We start from the raw sequence: 14,456 nt of genomic DNA on the forward strand, positions 1-14,456 counted from the left end.
CAACACAGGAGGCGGCAGGCCCAACAGACAGCTCACTTTAATTTGGGGCAGAGGGTGAAGGTTTACTTTGCCTGCTGTCTGTATGCGTGCCTGGCCCCAAAGGCAGAGGGAGTTGGGGAGGCGCCTTGAACAGATTCTTCTCCCTCCTCCCCACCCCCCTCCCCGCCCCCGTCATCTTAGGGACAGAACTAGAACTTAACCCAAGCCCCTGAGTGCCAAGTATTTATCCATTTAACCCATATCTATCCAGTGCCAGCCCTCTGCGTAGAGTGCCGGTGTTTAAGGCTCCAAGGATAGAACAGTGAACAGAACAGACAAGAGCTCTGACCTCATGGAGTTGGCATCGTAGGCGGGAAGACAGAGAGTAAACTGATCAATATTTCTAGGGACCAGTAAGGGTCATGTGATAGAAAGTTGCTAGGGGGAGGGCTGGGAATGGGGGCTATTAGTTAGAATATGCAGGGAAGTCCTTTATGTGGAGGTGACGTTAAAAATTGACCAACAGGTGATTTTAGGGAGCCAGCCACGAAGATGTGGAAAAATAGTGTATTAGGCAGAAGGGACAGAAAGTGTAAAGGCACTGAAGAGGAATAAGGTCAACATGTTTAAGGGATGAGAGGGCCAGGCAGGGCCGGGTGTGGTGGAAACAGAAGGGGATATAAAATGAGTTTGGGGAGTTAGGATTTAGGCTATGCAGGGCCTTGTAAACTATAGAAAAGTTTGGATTTACTCTGAGTAAGATGGGAGGAGTTGTTGATCAGAGGATTATCACGATCTGATTTACTTTCTAAGGAAATCCCTTTCAGCTGTGTAGAGAATAGAGGGGAGAGAAGAGGCCAGTTAGGAGGCTGTTGTAGTAGTTTTGGGAAAGAGGTGATGACAGCTTGCACTAGGACAGTGTATCAGTCAGCTATTTCCACAATACTGCTGTGTACCAAACTACCCCCAAAGTCAATGGTTAACAACAAGCCTTTATTCTCACGCTCACTTCTCTGCAAGTTGACCATGGTTTGGCTGGTCTAGGTTGACCTTGGTTGGCAGCTCTGCCTCAGACTGCACATGGCCTGGCTCCATACTATAGGTTAGGCTCAGGGCTGCTCCCCTTGTCTTTGTCCCGGGCTGAAAGTGTGGCAGCTACTTGGGGAAGCTCTTTTCCTGGGGGATTACTGGAGCACAAGAGCAAGGCAAATGGCACAAGCACATTCAAAGCTTCTGTTCACATCATGTCCACTAACATTCCCTTGGCCAAAGCAGGCGTGTCACCAATAATACAGGGAATTTTGCTTCAGTCACAGTGGGAGAGGAAAAGGTAAATATTTGCTGAATGATAACCCAAACTATCACAGATGGTAAAGGAGAGAAGTTGGGAGAATTTAAGACATGCTTGTGAGTTAAGCTGGCCAGATTTGTAGTTGCATTGGACCTAGGGTACTACTGTTCCACCAGCTATCTCAGCTTTCTCAGGTGCCTCTGCTTGAATACTTCAATGACTGGGAGCTCACTCCCTCCCTAGGCAACACTTCAGGGCAGTCCTACCAATCGCAAAAGCTGACCTGAACTTGAGCCCAGATCATTTTGGTACCCACCCCGGGCCCTGGCTCTGCCACCCTGCGTTGTCTAGGCCCATCTTCCCTCTGACAGATTATGGAGCCTCGCTCTGGCACGCTGAACAGCGCAGTGCCTTTAGCAGCCCCAGCTTGGGCTCACGGACTGTGGTCATGCATGGCCATGCTGACAAGTCTTTGCGGGCCCCTCTTGGTTCTGTGGGGGGCTCTGAAGTAAGCCTAGGGAATGTCTGCTGCCACCCCCTTCATTAGATCACACCCCATCTCCATTTGTAGGCCTGGTTCTTTTACTTACAAAAATGACACAAGCATGTTGAAAACAAATCCAACAGTGCAGAAGTGAAACTCCTTGCCTTCCCACACAATCCCATTCCCCGGATATAGCCACTTTAACAATTTAGTGTGTTATCTTCCAGATCTTTTTCTTGTTTTCTCATCAAACTCTTTGTCTTGGAAGTGCTCCCATGGGAACATATGTGTAACAGCCTCGTTCTCCTTATTGTCTGCGTCAGAGTCCAGAGTTGGACTGTATCCATAACTGATTTTAATATTCTTCCTATTGATCAGTTGTTTTGTTTTTATGGTATTTGAAACAACGCTGCAGTGAACATTGTTGCATACGTATTTTTGGTGCACGTGTATAATTATTTATGAAGTTTGATTACTAGACAAGGCAATGCAGAGCCAATGTAAAATTTTCTTGGTAGATACAGCCAACCTGCCTCCACAAAAGCTCCCACCAGCTGTGTCTGAGCATTGTGCTTTATGCTTCCATTAGTGTCACCTTAGAGCATGGTGGATTTTTTTTCAGCTTTTGTTGACTCTGGGGAGCTTGGGGTCAATTAAGACTCCCAGATTGTTTTTGCATGTACTAATGTATATGTCAGCATCTGGTTAAAAGAACCTGGTACATGTCATTTCCCGTCCACACTCAGGAATCACCACTAATGAGAGATGGTGAAAAAAAAAAGAGAATGAAGGAGATAATGATTGGCGAGAGGGGAGCTGTTAGCTGGGAGGGAGTTGGGAGCAAAGAAGCCCAGCACCCAGTGTCCCATCAAGACCCCCATGTGGCCCCCTGTGACCTCCCCAACCTGAGTCTGGGGCAGCTGCCCCAGATCCAGGCAGACCCCCGTCCCCAGGCTGATGCGTATCTCCCGGTTACACACAGACCACACCGTCGGAGGAGCCAGGCAGGCCTCAGATGCTGACCCCCCAGGCTCCGTGTGTGGATGGCTTCGAGGAGCCAGGAGAGCGGCGGCGAGCCCTCAGTGCAGTCAGCGTCCTCACCAGCGTACTGGAAGGTCAGCCCTGGTGTCATCCAAACACTCCCGACTTCTAGTCTGAGCACCCTCACAGTTAGCCAGGCCTGAGCCAAGTTCACCCCAGCTGCTTTGCCTGCCTTGGACATCTGCACAGCTGTCCCAGACTTTTCAGTCTCTGTGGCCCGTCCTGGGTGTCTTTTCGTCTGTTCCAGCTTGTTTTGTCCTGGGCATCCTCAGGAGCCATGTCTGTGTTTCTTCCAAGCATCCCCACAGCTGTCCTGGCCTGTCCTAGGTGTTCATTGGTCTCATCCTGTCCTCTCCCAAGCATTCCCATGTCTGCGGGGACCATCCCATCCCAAGCATGCCTGTTCTAGCTTATCCCAGCCACCCCCATATCTAACCCAGGTTATTCCAAGCCTCCCACATCTGTCCAAGCCTGTCCTACTTTAGGCAACCTCACATCCAATCCATCCTGAACTTGGCACCCCCTGATTTGTCCTCTCCTGTCCAACATGACTTCTGTCCCAGGCATCCCCCCCGCATCTGTCCTGACATGTCCCAGATATCCACATCTGTTCCGACCTGTTGGGTCCTGGGTGTCCTTATATCTGAACTTGCCTGTCTCAGATGTTGTCTCAGCCTATACCTCCCCCGAGTGTCCGCAGATCTATGTGGGAGTGTTGTCTCAAGAGAGCCCACATTTGTCCAAATCTATCTTGTCCCAGTTTTCCCCACATCCATCCTGGTTTTCTGTCCCTGTGGCCCTCTTCTCCCGTATTCCCAGAGTAAGGAGCCAGGACATAGGCCACTCTTTCCCTTAGTCATCCCTGCCCCTCTTTCTGTCCCCCTGTCATGTAGCAGCCCTGTCATCTCCTGGGTAGGTCATACATCTTTTCTGGAATACCACGAGTTATATAAGAGTTGGTCAACAAAAACAAACCAGCTCACTGGCTCTCTGCCCCGCCCCCTCCCACCCAGAGTTGGAGTCTCACCGCAAGTATCCGCCATGCTGGAATCGCTTCGCCCAGCGCTACCTGATCTGGGAGTGTTGTCCACTGTGGATGTCCATCAAGCAGAGAGTGAAGTTCATGGTCATGGACCCATTCGCCGACCTCACCATCACCATGTGCATCGTGATTAACACACTCTTCATGGCACTGGAGCATTACAACATGACAACTGAATTTGAGGAGATGCTGCAGGTCGGAAACCTGGTAAGGGCTGCTGGCAGCTGACTCTCAAATGGGCATCGTGTTGTGAAGGGCTCTTGGCCAGCTGGCACGGCCTTCGTGGGTAAGGGAGGAGTGACTCAGAACACGAAAGGATCTTCTGAAGATAGGAGTCATTGTGGAAGACCTTGTGGGAGGAGCCTCAGGATCAGCTTTCGTGACAGATGTAATTGGGAGTGAGAGGTTAGGGATAAAGATGCCCAAAAGCTAGAAAACAAAAGTGAGTTGAATGTGAGCCTGAAATGTGTGGGGACGTGAGGTGTGGCAGTTAGTAATGGAGGAGGAGAGTGTATGCAAAAAGAGGCAGTTCTCTTAGGGAAAGGATGGATGGATGGCTGGATGGAGAGAAGGAGGAAGGGAAGGATAGAGAGATATAGATGGATGGATGGATGGATGGATGGATGGAGTGAGTAAATCAGGCAGAGCCAGATTTGAATTCTGACTCAGCTCTTACTAACTATGTGACCTCTAGCAAATTACTTAGTTTCAGTAATTGGTACAGTAAGTATTTGTTGAATTTAATAAATGTAAAATTAGTATGACAATATCAACTTCATAGGAAGCTAATGAGGATTGAATAAGATAACGTGTATAATGTGCTTGGCTCAGAGTTTGGTAAACCATAAGCACTCAAAATAAATGATAGCTGTGGTTATTATCTTTGTTGTTGCTATTAAGGAGACTGTCCCTGGAGGTCAGAATGTCTGGGTTCTAATTCTGATTTTTTTCTTCTTGACACCAAATCAAGTCCTAGCTCTTCACTCTGAAGATGGAAAACTGAGGCCAGAGAGGTGACATAGTGATGGCATAGCTGGGCATGTAGCTGTTGTCTCCTGACTCTGGGGGACAGGGTCCTACTGGCTCTGTCCAGGTAAACAAAGGGTCGACCCTTCTGCAGAAGATCCTAGAGCAAGGCTGCAGAGAGCCCACTGGCCTCTGAAAGGAGCTCCTGGGATCATCACTGAGGTTGAGTGGGGGGAGGGGGTCATTCATTCCAAGCTCTCTCCTCTTGCAGACCCAGCCGTGTCTTGGTCCCAGCTGCACAGGTGGCCCCCACAGGTAGGCACGTCTCCTACACTGTGGAGTGTGAGGGTTTTCTTCCCTTATTACTTCCCATATCCAGAACTCTAGATAGTTCTCTACAGGGTCTATTCAAATTTTTTCACAAATGTGAGTCCGTTTTGCTGTGATTCTGCTTTTCTTTTCTTCTTCTGTATACAAACAGAAGGAGAAGCTAGATATCAGTCTGTAAGAGTCCTGTGGCACAATTGTACCTGCCTTGTGTTGGGTGGTCTTCAGAGGGTGGTTACGTAGAATTTCAGTTGAATGCAGTTTTAATGGAATGTGACCGTTGGGTTGGACTGAGCAGCAGTCGAGGTGATGAAGAGCACTGGTGGCTTCCCTGGAGCATTCAGTTGTGATTGAATTGCAGTTGTGTTAAATTTGTGGTTCAGTTATTAGTAATGGGTCATGTCATTGGATTACAGCTCTATTGTGTTCTGTTTGGATAGCTTTATTGCTAGTATGTAAGGTTTTGATTGTCTTGCAGTTAATATATTCTAGATGGTTTAAATATTAAATGTAAAGAAACAAAATCACAAAAATAAGCATGGGTAAATAATCTTGGTGTGAAAAACATCCTTTCTAAGCATGTCACTAAAGACAAATTCCATAAAGGAGAAGATTGATAGATTTCACTCATGTTTAGCCCATCATATAAACAAAGGTAAAAGGCAAATGAAACGTCTGTTCCTAGCAATACTGTGGACAAGGAAACCTGAGATGTTTCCAACTATGAAACAATTAAAAATACAGCAAACATTCTTTGACATGCATGGTAAAGTTCATGAGAAAGTAACAAAAACCCCCAAGTGCCAAAAACAAAGAGGGACTTAAAAACCATAGCAGTAAACGTGTGAAATCGTTCTGTAGTTGCCCTGGGGGGTGGGAGGGGTGCTGATTTGAGTAATCTTGGGGGCTTGGATTTCTGTGAACACGCAGGGACAGGACTTATGTTTGGGACAGTGCAGGTAGGGTTTGGAACTGAGTAGCCCCATAAGAATATGACCCTATGTTCAGTTAAATGGTAAACTAAAATAAATCCACACACTGACCCTGGGAAACAATAAGGAAGGAAGGTTGTCAGTCTCAGCCAGGGCTGGAGGGGGGTGAGGGGGTGGGGAAAGTAACCTCCAGAAGCTTGTGACTATGAATTTGACCTTATACAGATTTGGAGTTCAAATTTATACCTGGGTGTTCCTGGAACCTATGTCTGAAAAATTAACACACAAAGTGATCCTGGCAATCGTAGCTAATACTTGTTGAGCACCTAATTTTTATAACAACCAGTAAGGGGGATGGTATTATTATTACCCCTATTTTACTAATAAAGTAACAGAGGCACAGAGTGGTGAAATAATTTAACCAAGGTCACACAGCCAGGAAGTGAAAGACCCAAGATTCAAATCCAAGCCATTTGTATCTAGAGTTCATCCTCTTACCTAGTGCCTTACACTGCTGTGCTGCAGCTCTAGCTTTTTTCCCGTCTCCCTGCTTCGAGTCCAAATTATACTGGAGTCCTTGTCAGTGTGGTAAGAGAAGAAAAAGAAGAATTATCTATAGAAACAATCCAAGAAAATCTACAGAAAGACAATTAGAACCAGTAAGAGAGTTCAGCAATGTTGGTAGGTACAGACGCTACATACTAAAATTAATTCTGCTCCTAGCCACCATCAGTGATCATTTGGAGAGTAATTTCTAAAAGTTAACACTTACAATAGCAATAAAAACTGTGATGAATCTAGGAATAAATGTAGCAGAAGATTGTAAATTTTATATGAAAAAAATTACAAAACCATTGAAAAATATAAGAGAATAAATTAGTGAAGAGATATGCCATTTTCATGGATAAAATTCTGAATACTGTAGAGATATCAGTTCTTACCAAATTAACCTGGATGTTTAATGTAATTCTGATCAAAATCCCAACACATTTTTACCCATGGGATTTGAAAAGGCAATCCTAAAATTAATATGGAAAAATAATGTCTATGAAACAAATTAATGAATCAGCTGGGGAGCTTACCCTACCATGTATAAGATATATTATAAAGCTATAGTAATTGAAACATTATAGTATTGGTGCAATATAGAAAAACAGACCAGAGCTACAGAATCAAGAACTCAGAAATAAGAAATGCATATTTGGAGACTTGATAAATAACAGAGATGGCATTATAAATCAATAGGAAAATGACAGACTATTCAATAAATAAGATTGGGAAGAATAGTTATCTCCTTTTTTTTTTTTTTTTTTTTGGCTGCACTGCATGGCATGCAGAATCCTAGTTCCTGGACCAGAAATCCAACCCACGCCCCCTGCAGTGGAAGCACTGGAAGCATGGAGTCTTAACCACTGGACCATCAGGGAAGTCCCCAGAATGGTTATCTCTATGGAAGAAAATAAATTAGATCCCTACCCCATACCATATTCATTAATTAGTTGCAGCGAAATGGATTCAACACCTAAAAGCAATAAAATAAAATTTTAAAGCTTTTAGAATAAAAATGTGGAAGAATATTTAAAATTTGGAGGTTGGGAAGGCTTTCTCCAACATACAAAAAGTTCATGCCATGAAAGAAAAGATTGCTAAATTTACCTATGTTAAAAAATTTGTAATATGTGTACAATAAAGGATATGGTAAACAAAGTGAAATCACTACCCCAAACTGGAAATTGATGTTATGAAAAGTATTTAACTGGAAAGACGTGGAATCCAGAATATGCATTGAATGCTTACACATCAATAAAGAGAAGAGGGACAATCCACTGGCAAAAACACAACCACAACAATGGACAGAAGAAATGACAGAAGAGGAAATTCAGATAGTTATAAACAAATGAAAAGAAACACAGAGGAATGCAAATTAAATCAACGTTGAGATACTGTTTCTCACCCATTAGAGAATCAGAAGTAAACTTCTGTGTGTTGGCAATGATATGAAACAGCGGCAACTCAGACTTTGTAAGAGTGTCAATTTGGTACAACCATTTCAGGGAACAGTTGTACAGCATCTGATAAGTCACGGATATGCATACCCTATAACTTAATTTCAGATATACATGTTCTTGAGAAAGTCCCACATGTCTGTATAAGGAGACATGTACAAGAAAGCTCTTTGCTGCATTGTTAGTCACAAGGAAAATTGGAATCAATCTAAATGTCTGTCCCTCCACTTAAAAATGGATAAATAAATTGTGGTGTTTTCATAGTGTGCACGATTAGTACACAGTATGAAACACTGTGAAATACTGCGCACAATTAGAAGGAGTATGTATACATCTTTCAATATGGATAAATCTCACAAACATGATGTCAAGAATAAAAGGCACTTGCAAAAAAGAACACATATGGTTATAGAAACCTTAAAACAATGCAAAAATGCTATGCATTAAAACTGTAAAAACATGCATGGGAATGATAAACATCAAATTCAGCATGGTGATTACCTTGGAATGAATGTAGTTCTATGGGTTTTACCTGCGATGGCAGGTGGTGATCAAGGCTATGCAGAAGAAGCCAACTGTTTAGGTTCATGTCAGGTTCCATCATGTGGGCCAGTGACTTAACTTCTCTGTATCTCAGTTTCCCTATCTGTAAAATGGGGATAACAATAATATCTCATAGAGTTATTGTGAGGATTAAGTGATTCAATATATGTAAAGCACTAGTACAGTACCTGGCATATAGTAAATGCTATTTAAGTCTTTGCTATTATTTTGAGGGAAAAATGAAACAAGATTTGCAGCAAATATGGCAAAATGTTAATATTTGGTAGAGTTTAGTAGTGGGTACAAAGGACGCATCATATTATTCTATACTTGTTTATATGCTTAAAATATTTTATAATTTTTAGAAAGTACAACGACAAAGATAAATGACAAACCAAGAAAATTGCAATGCACACAGTAGATAAAGGGATAATACCCTTAATATATAGAGGACTTTTATAAACAACACCAAAAAAGGCAAACACCCTAATAGGAAAACAAGTAAAGGATATGAACAGGCAATTTCACAAAAGGAGAAATACAAAAATCAAAGAAATATCCAACAAGGCAACAGTAAAAGATGGCTTTTGTCCTATTGGATTGGAAAGGTTAGTGGGACAGGAATTAACATTTTTATGAGGGAAACAGTTATCCCATGTGGTTCATGGAATTGGTTAAAACCGATCTCTGAGGATCTTTTAGCAGTTATGTGTCAGAATCTCTAAAAATGCTTGTTGGCTATGCAATTGCATTTCCAGAAATTTATACTAAGAAAATAATTGGGCAAGTTGTTTTAAAATATGTATGTGAAAGGATATCTATTATGGCAATGGTTTTTAAAAATTTATTTATTTTATTTATTTGGCTTCATCAGATCTTAGTTGCGGCATGTGGGGTCTTAGTTGAGGCATGCAGGATCTTTCGTTTTGGCGCGAGGGCTCTTCGTTGCAGCACGCAGGCTCAGTAGTTGTGGTGCGCGGGCTTAGTTGCCCCGAGGCATGTGGGATCTTAGTACCCCAATCAGGGATCAAACCTGCGTCCCCTGAATTGGAAGGAGGATTCTTAACCACTGGACCACCAGGGAAGTCCTGGCAATGTTTGTAATAGGGACAAAAGAATGCCCATCACAAAGAAATGGTTAAACTACTTAACGGCACATCTGTACCGTGGAATATCCCACAACTATTTTTTTTTTAAGGAAAAAGAAAATGATGCTGTAGATGATGTTTAAATGGCATGGAAGGATGTTCACAAGGTGTTACGTTTCAAAAGCCAGTTTACAGTGTGTACAGGATGATCCCATTAAAGACATTAGCCAAGGTCAGGAGAGTTAGGGGTTTCTCAAAAGTCCTCCCACTTCCTGAGAAGCCACCATTAGCACTGATGGCTCCGTGTGCCACCTGCCAGGAGTCAGGCGAGGTGGGTGGCCACACTCACAGCCTGCCTGCTAGATCCCAGTGAGCCTATAAATCATGCAGAGCCATTCGTATCTGAAGCCCCTGCCTGGGCCTGGAGTTTTCAGCAGCTATAATAAATGAGGCCAATGAGAACAACAACTGCCCTCTCTTAGGCAGTATCCACTTGACATCCATTAGCTCTAACTCTTAGAAACCATCTATGGTGTTATTATTATCCCCATTTTACATATGGGGACACTCAAGGCTCAGAGAGATGGGGAAACTGGCCCAAGGTCCCACTGTGGCAGACCCTGCTTTGGAACTCGGGTCTGGCTGCCGTTCTCTGCACATCTTAAACCATCCAGCTTTGATCTCATGTCCTTACAATGCCAGTGGTGATCCTTTGGAAGGAGTCACACCAAAATTCATGTACTTCTAAAGCAGTGGTTCTCAAGCTTAGCTGCACATTAGAATCACCTGGGAAGTTGATAAAACTCTCGCTACTTGGGTACTCCAGTCCAACTTAACTCGAATCTGTGGAAGTGGGACCCAGGCATCAATATTTTTAAAATTCCTTAGGGGGTTCAAAGCGCACCAAGTTTAAGAACCATTGCTCAAAAATAGCACTTCTCAAACTTCAAATCACCTGTGAGTCTGGTCACAATGCAGATTCAGATCAGCAGGTCTGGGACGGTCAAGATTCTGCATTTCTGAAGACCTTCCAGGTGATGCTGTCGGCTCTTCTGCTCATCACCTCCCCAAAGGCAATCCCCAAGAGCCTCCCTGTGCTGTCTTTTTCTTGCTGGCTTCCAACACCACCTTGTATCTGCTCTTTTGCTGCCAGAACAGCTGCGAACCTGGGCAAAGTGAGGTGGGGGGTCTTTCCTGAGCTCCTTTACCAAGACATGCGTATTAGCACTCGTGGGTCTTAAGCACACAGTCACTCACCCTGGCATCCTCAGGCAGTGGCCGGGGAGACCAGAGGGCTGGGGCCAAGGAAGGGCAAATCCAGGCCCCACCCTTAGGGGCTCTCAGCAAAGCCCAACGCAGGGAATGCAGCTGGGTGAGGGCCGTTGCTGAGTAGGGAAGGCCTCAGGAAGACAGGGACATGGAGCTGGGCGCTGCAGGAGGTCTAAGGCCCAACCACTTGCATGCTTATTCAGCCAATATTGATGGCCCGCCTATAGGCTGAGCACTGTTCCAGGTACAGTAAGACAGGAAAGGTCCCTCCTACTGTGGAGTTTACAGTCTAGCCAGAGGAGACTCAACATACAAACACACAGCTACCGTACAGTATGTCAGGGTGGCATATGAGGGAACAAAAAATAAAGCAAGGAAGAGGATAAGCACAGTCGTGGGCAGGGCCCCGATTTTAAGTGTTAAGAAGTTTTGTTGAGTTGATTAGGTGGCTTTTAAGCAGAGACCTGAAGGGAGTGAGTCCTGTGGATTGGGGAGGGGAGGATCCAGGGAAAGGGAGCAGCAGGTACAGAGGCCCTGAGGAGGTGACGGCAAGGAGGCAAGCGTGGCTGGAAGAGTAGTGGGAGATGGGGTCAGAGAGATGGAAAAGTTATGGGGGCAGGGAAAGCGGTGGAACCCAAGGATGCCTCTTCACATGTGAGGGCAGCCTAGGAATTTGAGCAGAGGCTGGAGGATTTCGGGAGCTCTCCCTTCCCTAAGACCCCAGCTGGTGGAAGGACAGTTCTCTCTGGGCACAAGCACTAAAGGGACCACTGAAGTCACATGGGCTGGGCTGATGGGTGGTACCCTGTATGGTAGTGCAGAGGTGCCCACCCACCTGCCATCCTAGTGCCCTCCCTGGGCCAACAGCAATCCCCTGCCCCCCAGCCCACTGCCACAGGGCCTCATTTCCGGAGAAGGGAAAGGGCTGGTGCTGGGGCCACCAACAGGTGCAGATGCCTCTCCTTCTCTCCTTTCAGCACAGAGTCTCCTCAGGGCAGGTGCCAAGGACAAGGTAACCCCCACTCCTGAGTGCTGACCTCAGTGAGATGCCTCAGCCATGCCTCCCATGCTTCTGACCTCCACAGCTACTGAGGCCCTCTGACCTCAGGCCTCCCCTGCAGAAGACCGAAGAGCCTCCTCACCACCCACAGGATAACCCCACCCCCTACCCCACCTGGCTCCAGGAAGGCCTGATACACAGGCACCAACTTCCTGCTAGCCACACCCTCAGGGGATATCCCCTCCTCCCAGAGCCATGCGCCCTCCTGTCATAGCAGTTGACACAGCTCAGAGCCGTTGGGCCTGCCTGGCCCATCACACGATGGACTCCTTAACCTTGAGTCTCTGTCTTCTGAAGCTGGGCTGCTCAGGACTCATGAGTCAGTGAACCAGGTGAAGCCCAGCCCTTGCCCACCTCAGGAACGTTTCTAGAAGGGAGAGTGGTTGCTCTAAATCTTGAAGGACTGCACTGAGTTCATCTCCTGGTTCTCAAATTTATGAGCTACTTGACCCCAGGCATGTTACTTAACCTCTAAGTGCCTCAGTTTCTGTACCTGTAAAATGGGGTTAATGATACTTTTCTCGTCGGGTTGTTGGACAGATTAAAAGAAACAATGTATGCAAAGCATTCTAGCCCAGCTCTTGGTACATAGTCAAGCCTCAAGAGATCGTGGCTGGTTGTTACCACAGTGAGAAGAGTCAGCATGTGGACAGGGAGGAAGTGGGAACAGCATGGGCAAAAGCCATGAGCCATGAAAGCGTGTTTGTGGGAATGTGTGTATTTGGCATGTGTGAAACTTCCTGTGGCCACACGGGCTGGAAGGGGTCTGGAGCTGTGGTGTCAAGGCCCACCCCAGCTTCCCCTGATCCCAGGTGCCTCCCAGAGCTGTGAGTCCCTGCAGAGCCTGCAGTGGGTCCGGCTGTTTCTGAGGCCCAGGCTGGTGGGTCATGCCTGGGAAACAGCGGAGTTGGCTGGAGGCATCAGGCTGGAGGTGTCCCCAAGGGACCGGGCCGTGGCTGAGCAGGCACCCACTGGGATTCTGGGCGCAGTCAGAGCTGGCAGCCCAGAAGGGGGACCCTACAGGAGCAAGAGTCAGGAGGCAGGGAGCCCCTGCTGCCAGAGGCTTTTTCCAGCCTAAACGTCGGGAACCCCTGATTCCCGCTGCTTCCCAGGTCTTCACAGGGATCTTCACAGCAGAGATGACCTTCAAGATCATCGCCCTGGACCCCTACTACTACTTCCAGCAGGGCTGGAACATCTTCGACAGCATCATCGTCGTCCTCAGCCTCATGGAGCTGGGCCTGTCCCGCATGGGCAACTTGTCGGTGCTTCGCTCCTTCCGCCTGGTACACGGCTGGGCCCGGCAGGGGGCGAGTGGGTGGGGGCCTGGGGTACTGAGCCACACCCCCTCCGAGGTCATCACTTAATCACCGCTACTGTGATCTTTCATGCCTTACCCAACAGCTGTTTGCTAGGTACCCCAGGGCTGGTGATGTGGGGGACACAGAGGTGGGCAAGACAGAGGGAGATAGCCCTCCCTCCAGAGGGGCAATTGGGGTGCCCATCCATCCTGACGATTTGCAAAGCCCTTTATGATTCACCATGCCCCCTTTGGTCCTCATAGGATCCCAGGAGAGGAGCTAGTATTACTACATTCCCATTCCACACTCAGAGAGATGAAACAATTTCCCAAAGCCACATGGCAAGCAACAGGTGGAGCCAAGTCTGCTGAGGCTCTACCTTCTGGTTTTGGAATCTGCATTTTTGAAACTTTAATGTGCACACAAATTGCCTGGGGATCTTGCGAAAGTGCAGATGTGGATTCGATAGGTCTCGGATGATGTCAAAGCTATGCATCTGTGGACCATGCTTTGAGTTCAAAATGTCTAAGAGGTCCAGGCATGGGGCTAGAGGTAGGTCAGGGAAGGCTTTCTGGAGGAAGTGGCTTCACTTGGGGCTAGGCAGGCAGGCTGTTGGGGGCAAAATAGAAAGCCTAGGCTGTGGGTTTTAATTCCGACTCCACTGCCAAGAGCCAAGGGACCTAGACAACATACTCCACCTCTAAGGGTTGGCTTCTTCATCTGTCAAATGAGGTAATAATAGTGCCACCCTCATGTAGTTATTTGGAGTTCTGAATGAGCTGATGCATCCTAAACATAAGGCCTGGCACAGTGAATGTTCAGTAAATGCTAAACACCAGCTCCCTTTCTCTGTGATGACTGAGAGGAGGGAAAGATGGAGGTGACTGGGCAAGTCAGGGATGGTTTGAGCTCACCCAGAAGGATACCTGATGAGGAGGGTTCTGGAAGAGGGACATTCCATGATGGGGAATCTACTGGGTGGTTCCTGGAAGTGAGACCAAGGTGGATAGGAGGCTGGTGTGGGGACAGAGAGAAGGGGTGGGTTTGGGGGAGGAGTCTGGAGCTGTTGACCTGACTCCCAGAGCAGGGCCCGATGAAGCTGCCCTCAGGCTGTGGAGAGAAGCAAT

The 14,456-nt window shown here is 46.6% G+C and overlaps 1 protein-coding gene across 1 annotated transcript in view; it reads left to right on the forward strand.

Annotated features, from left to right (window-relative positions):
* The window catches only part of SCN5A (sodium voltage-gated channel alpha subunit 5), a 103,905-nt gene that overhangs the window by 46,027 nt on the left and 43,422 nt on the right, over positions 1–14,456 (forward strand). The window contains exons 13-15 of the mRNA XM_089919169.1: positions 2,737–2,869; positions 3,809–4,044; positions 13,141–13,314. Coding sequence (XP_089775295.1) covers positions 2,737–2,869; positions 3,809–4,044; positions 13,141–13,314 — 543 coding nt within the window. The remainder of the gene's footprint in view (positions 1–2,736; positions 2,870–3,808; positions 4,045–13,140; positions 13,315–14,456) is intronic.

Source organism: Delphinapterus leucas, chromosome 10, assembly GCF_059928025.1.
Source record: "Delphinapterus leucas isolate spDelLeu-1000000601 "Yukka" chromosome 10, BTC_Dleu_Yukka2, whole genome shotgun sequence".
In the NCBI taxonomy this organism is placed as follows: Eukaryota; Metazoa; Chordata; class Mammalia; order Artiodactyla; family Monodontidae; genus Delphinapterus; species Delphinapterus leucas.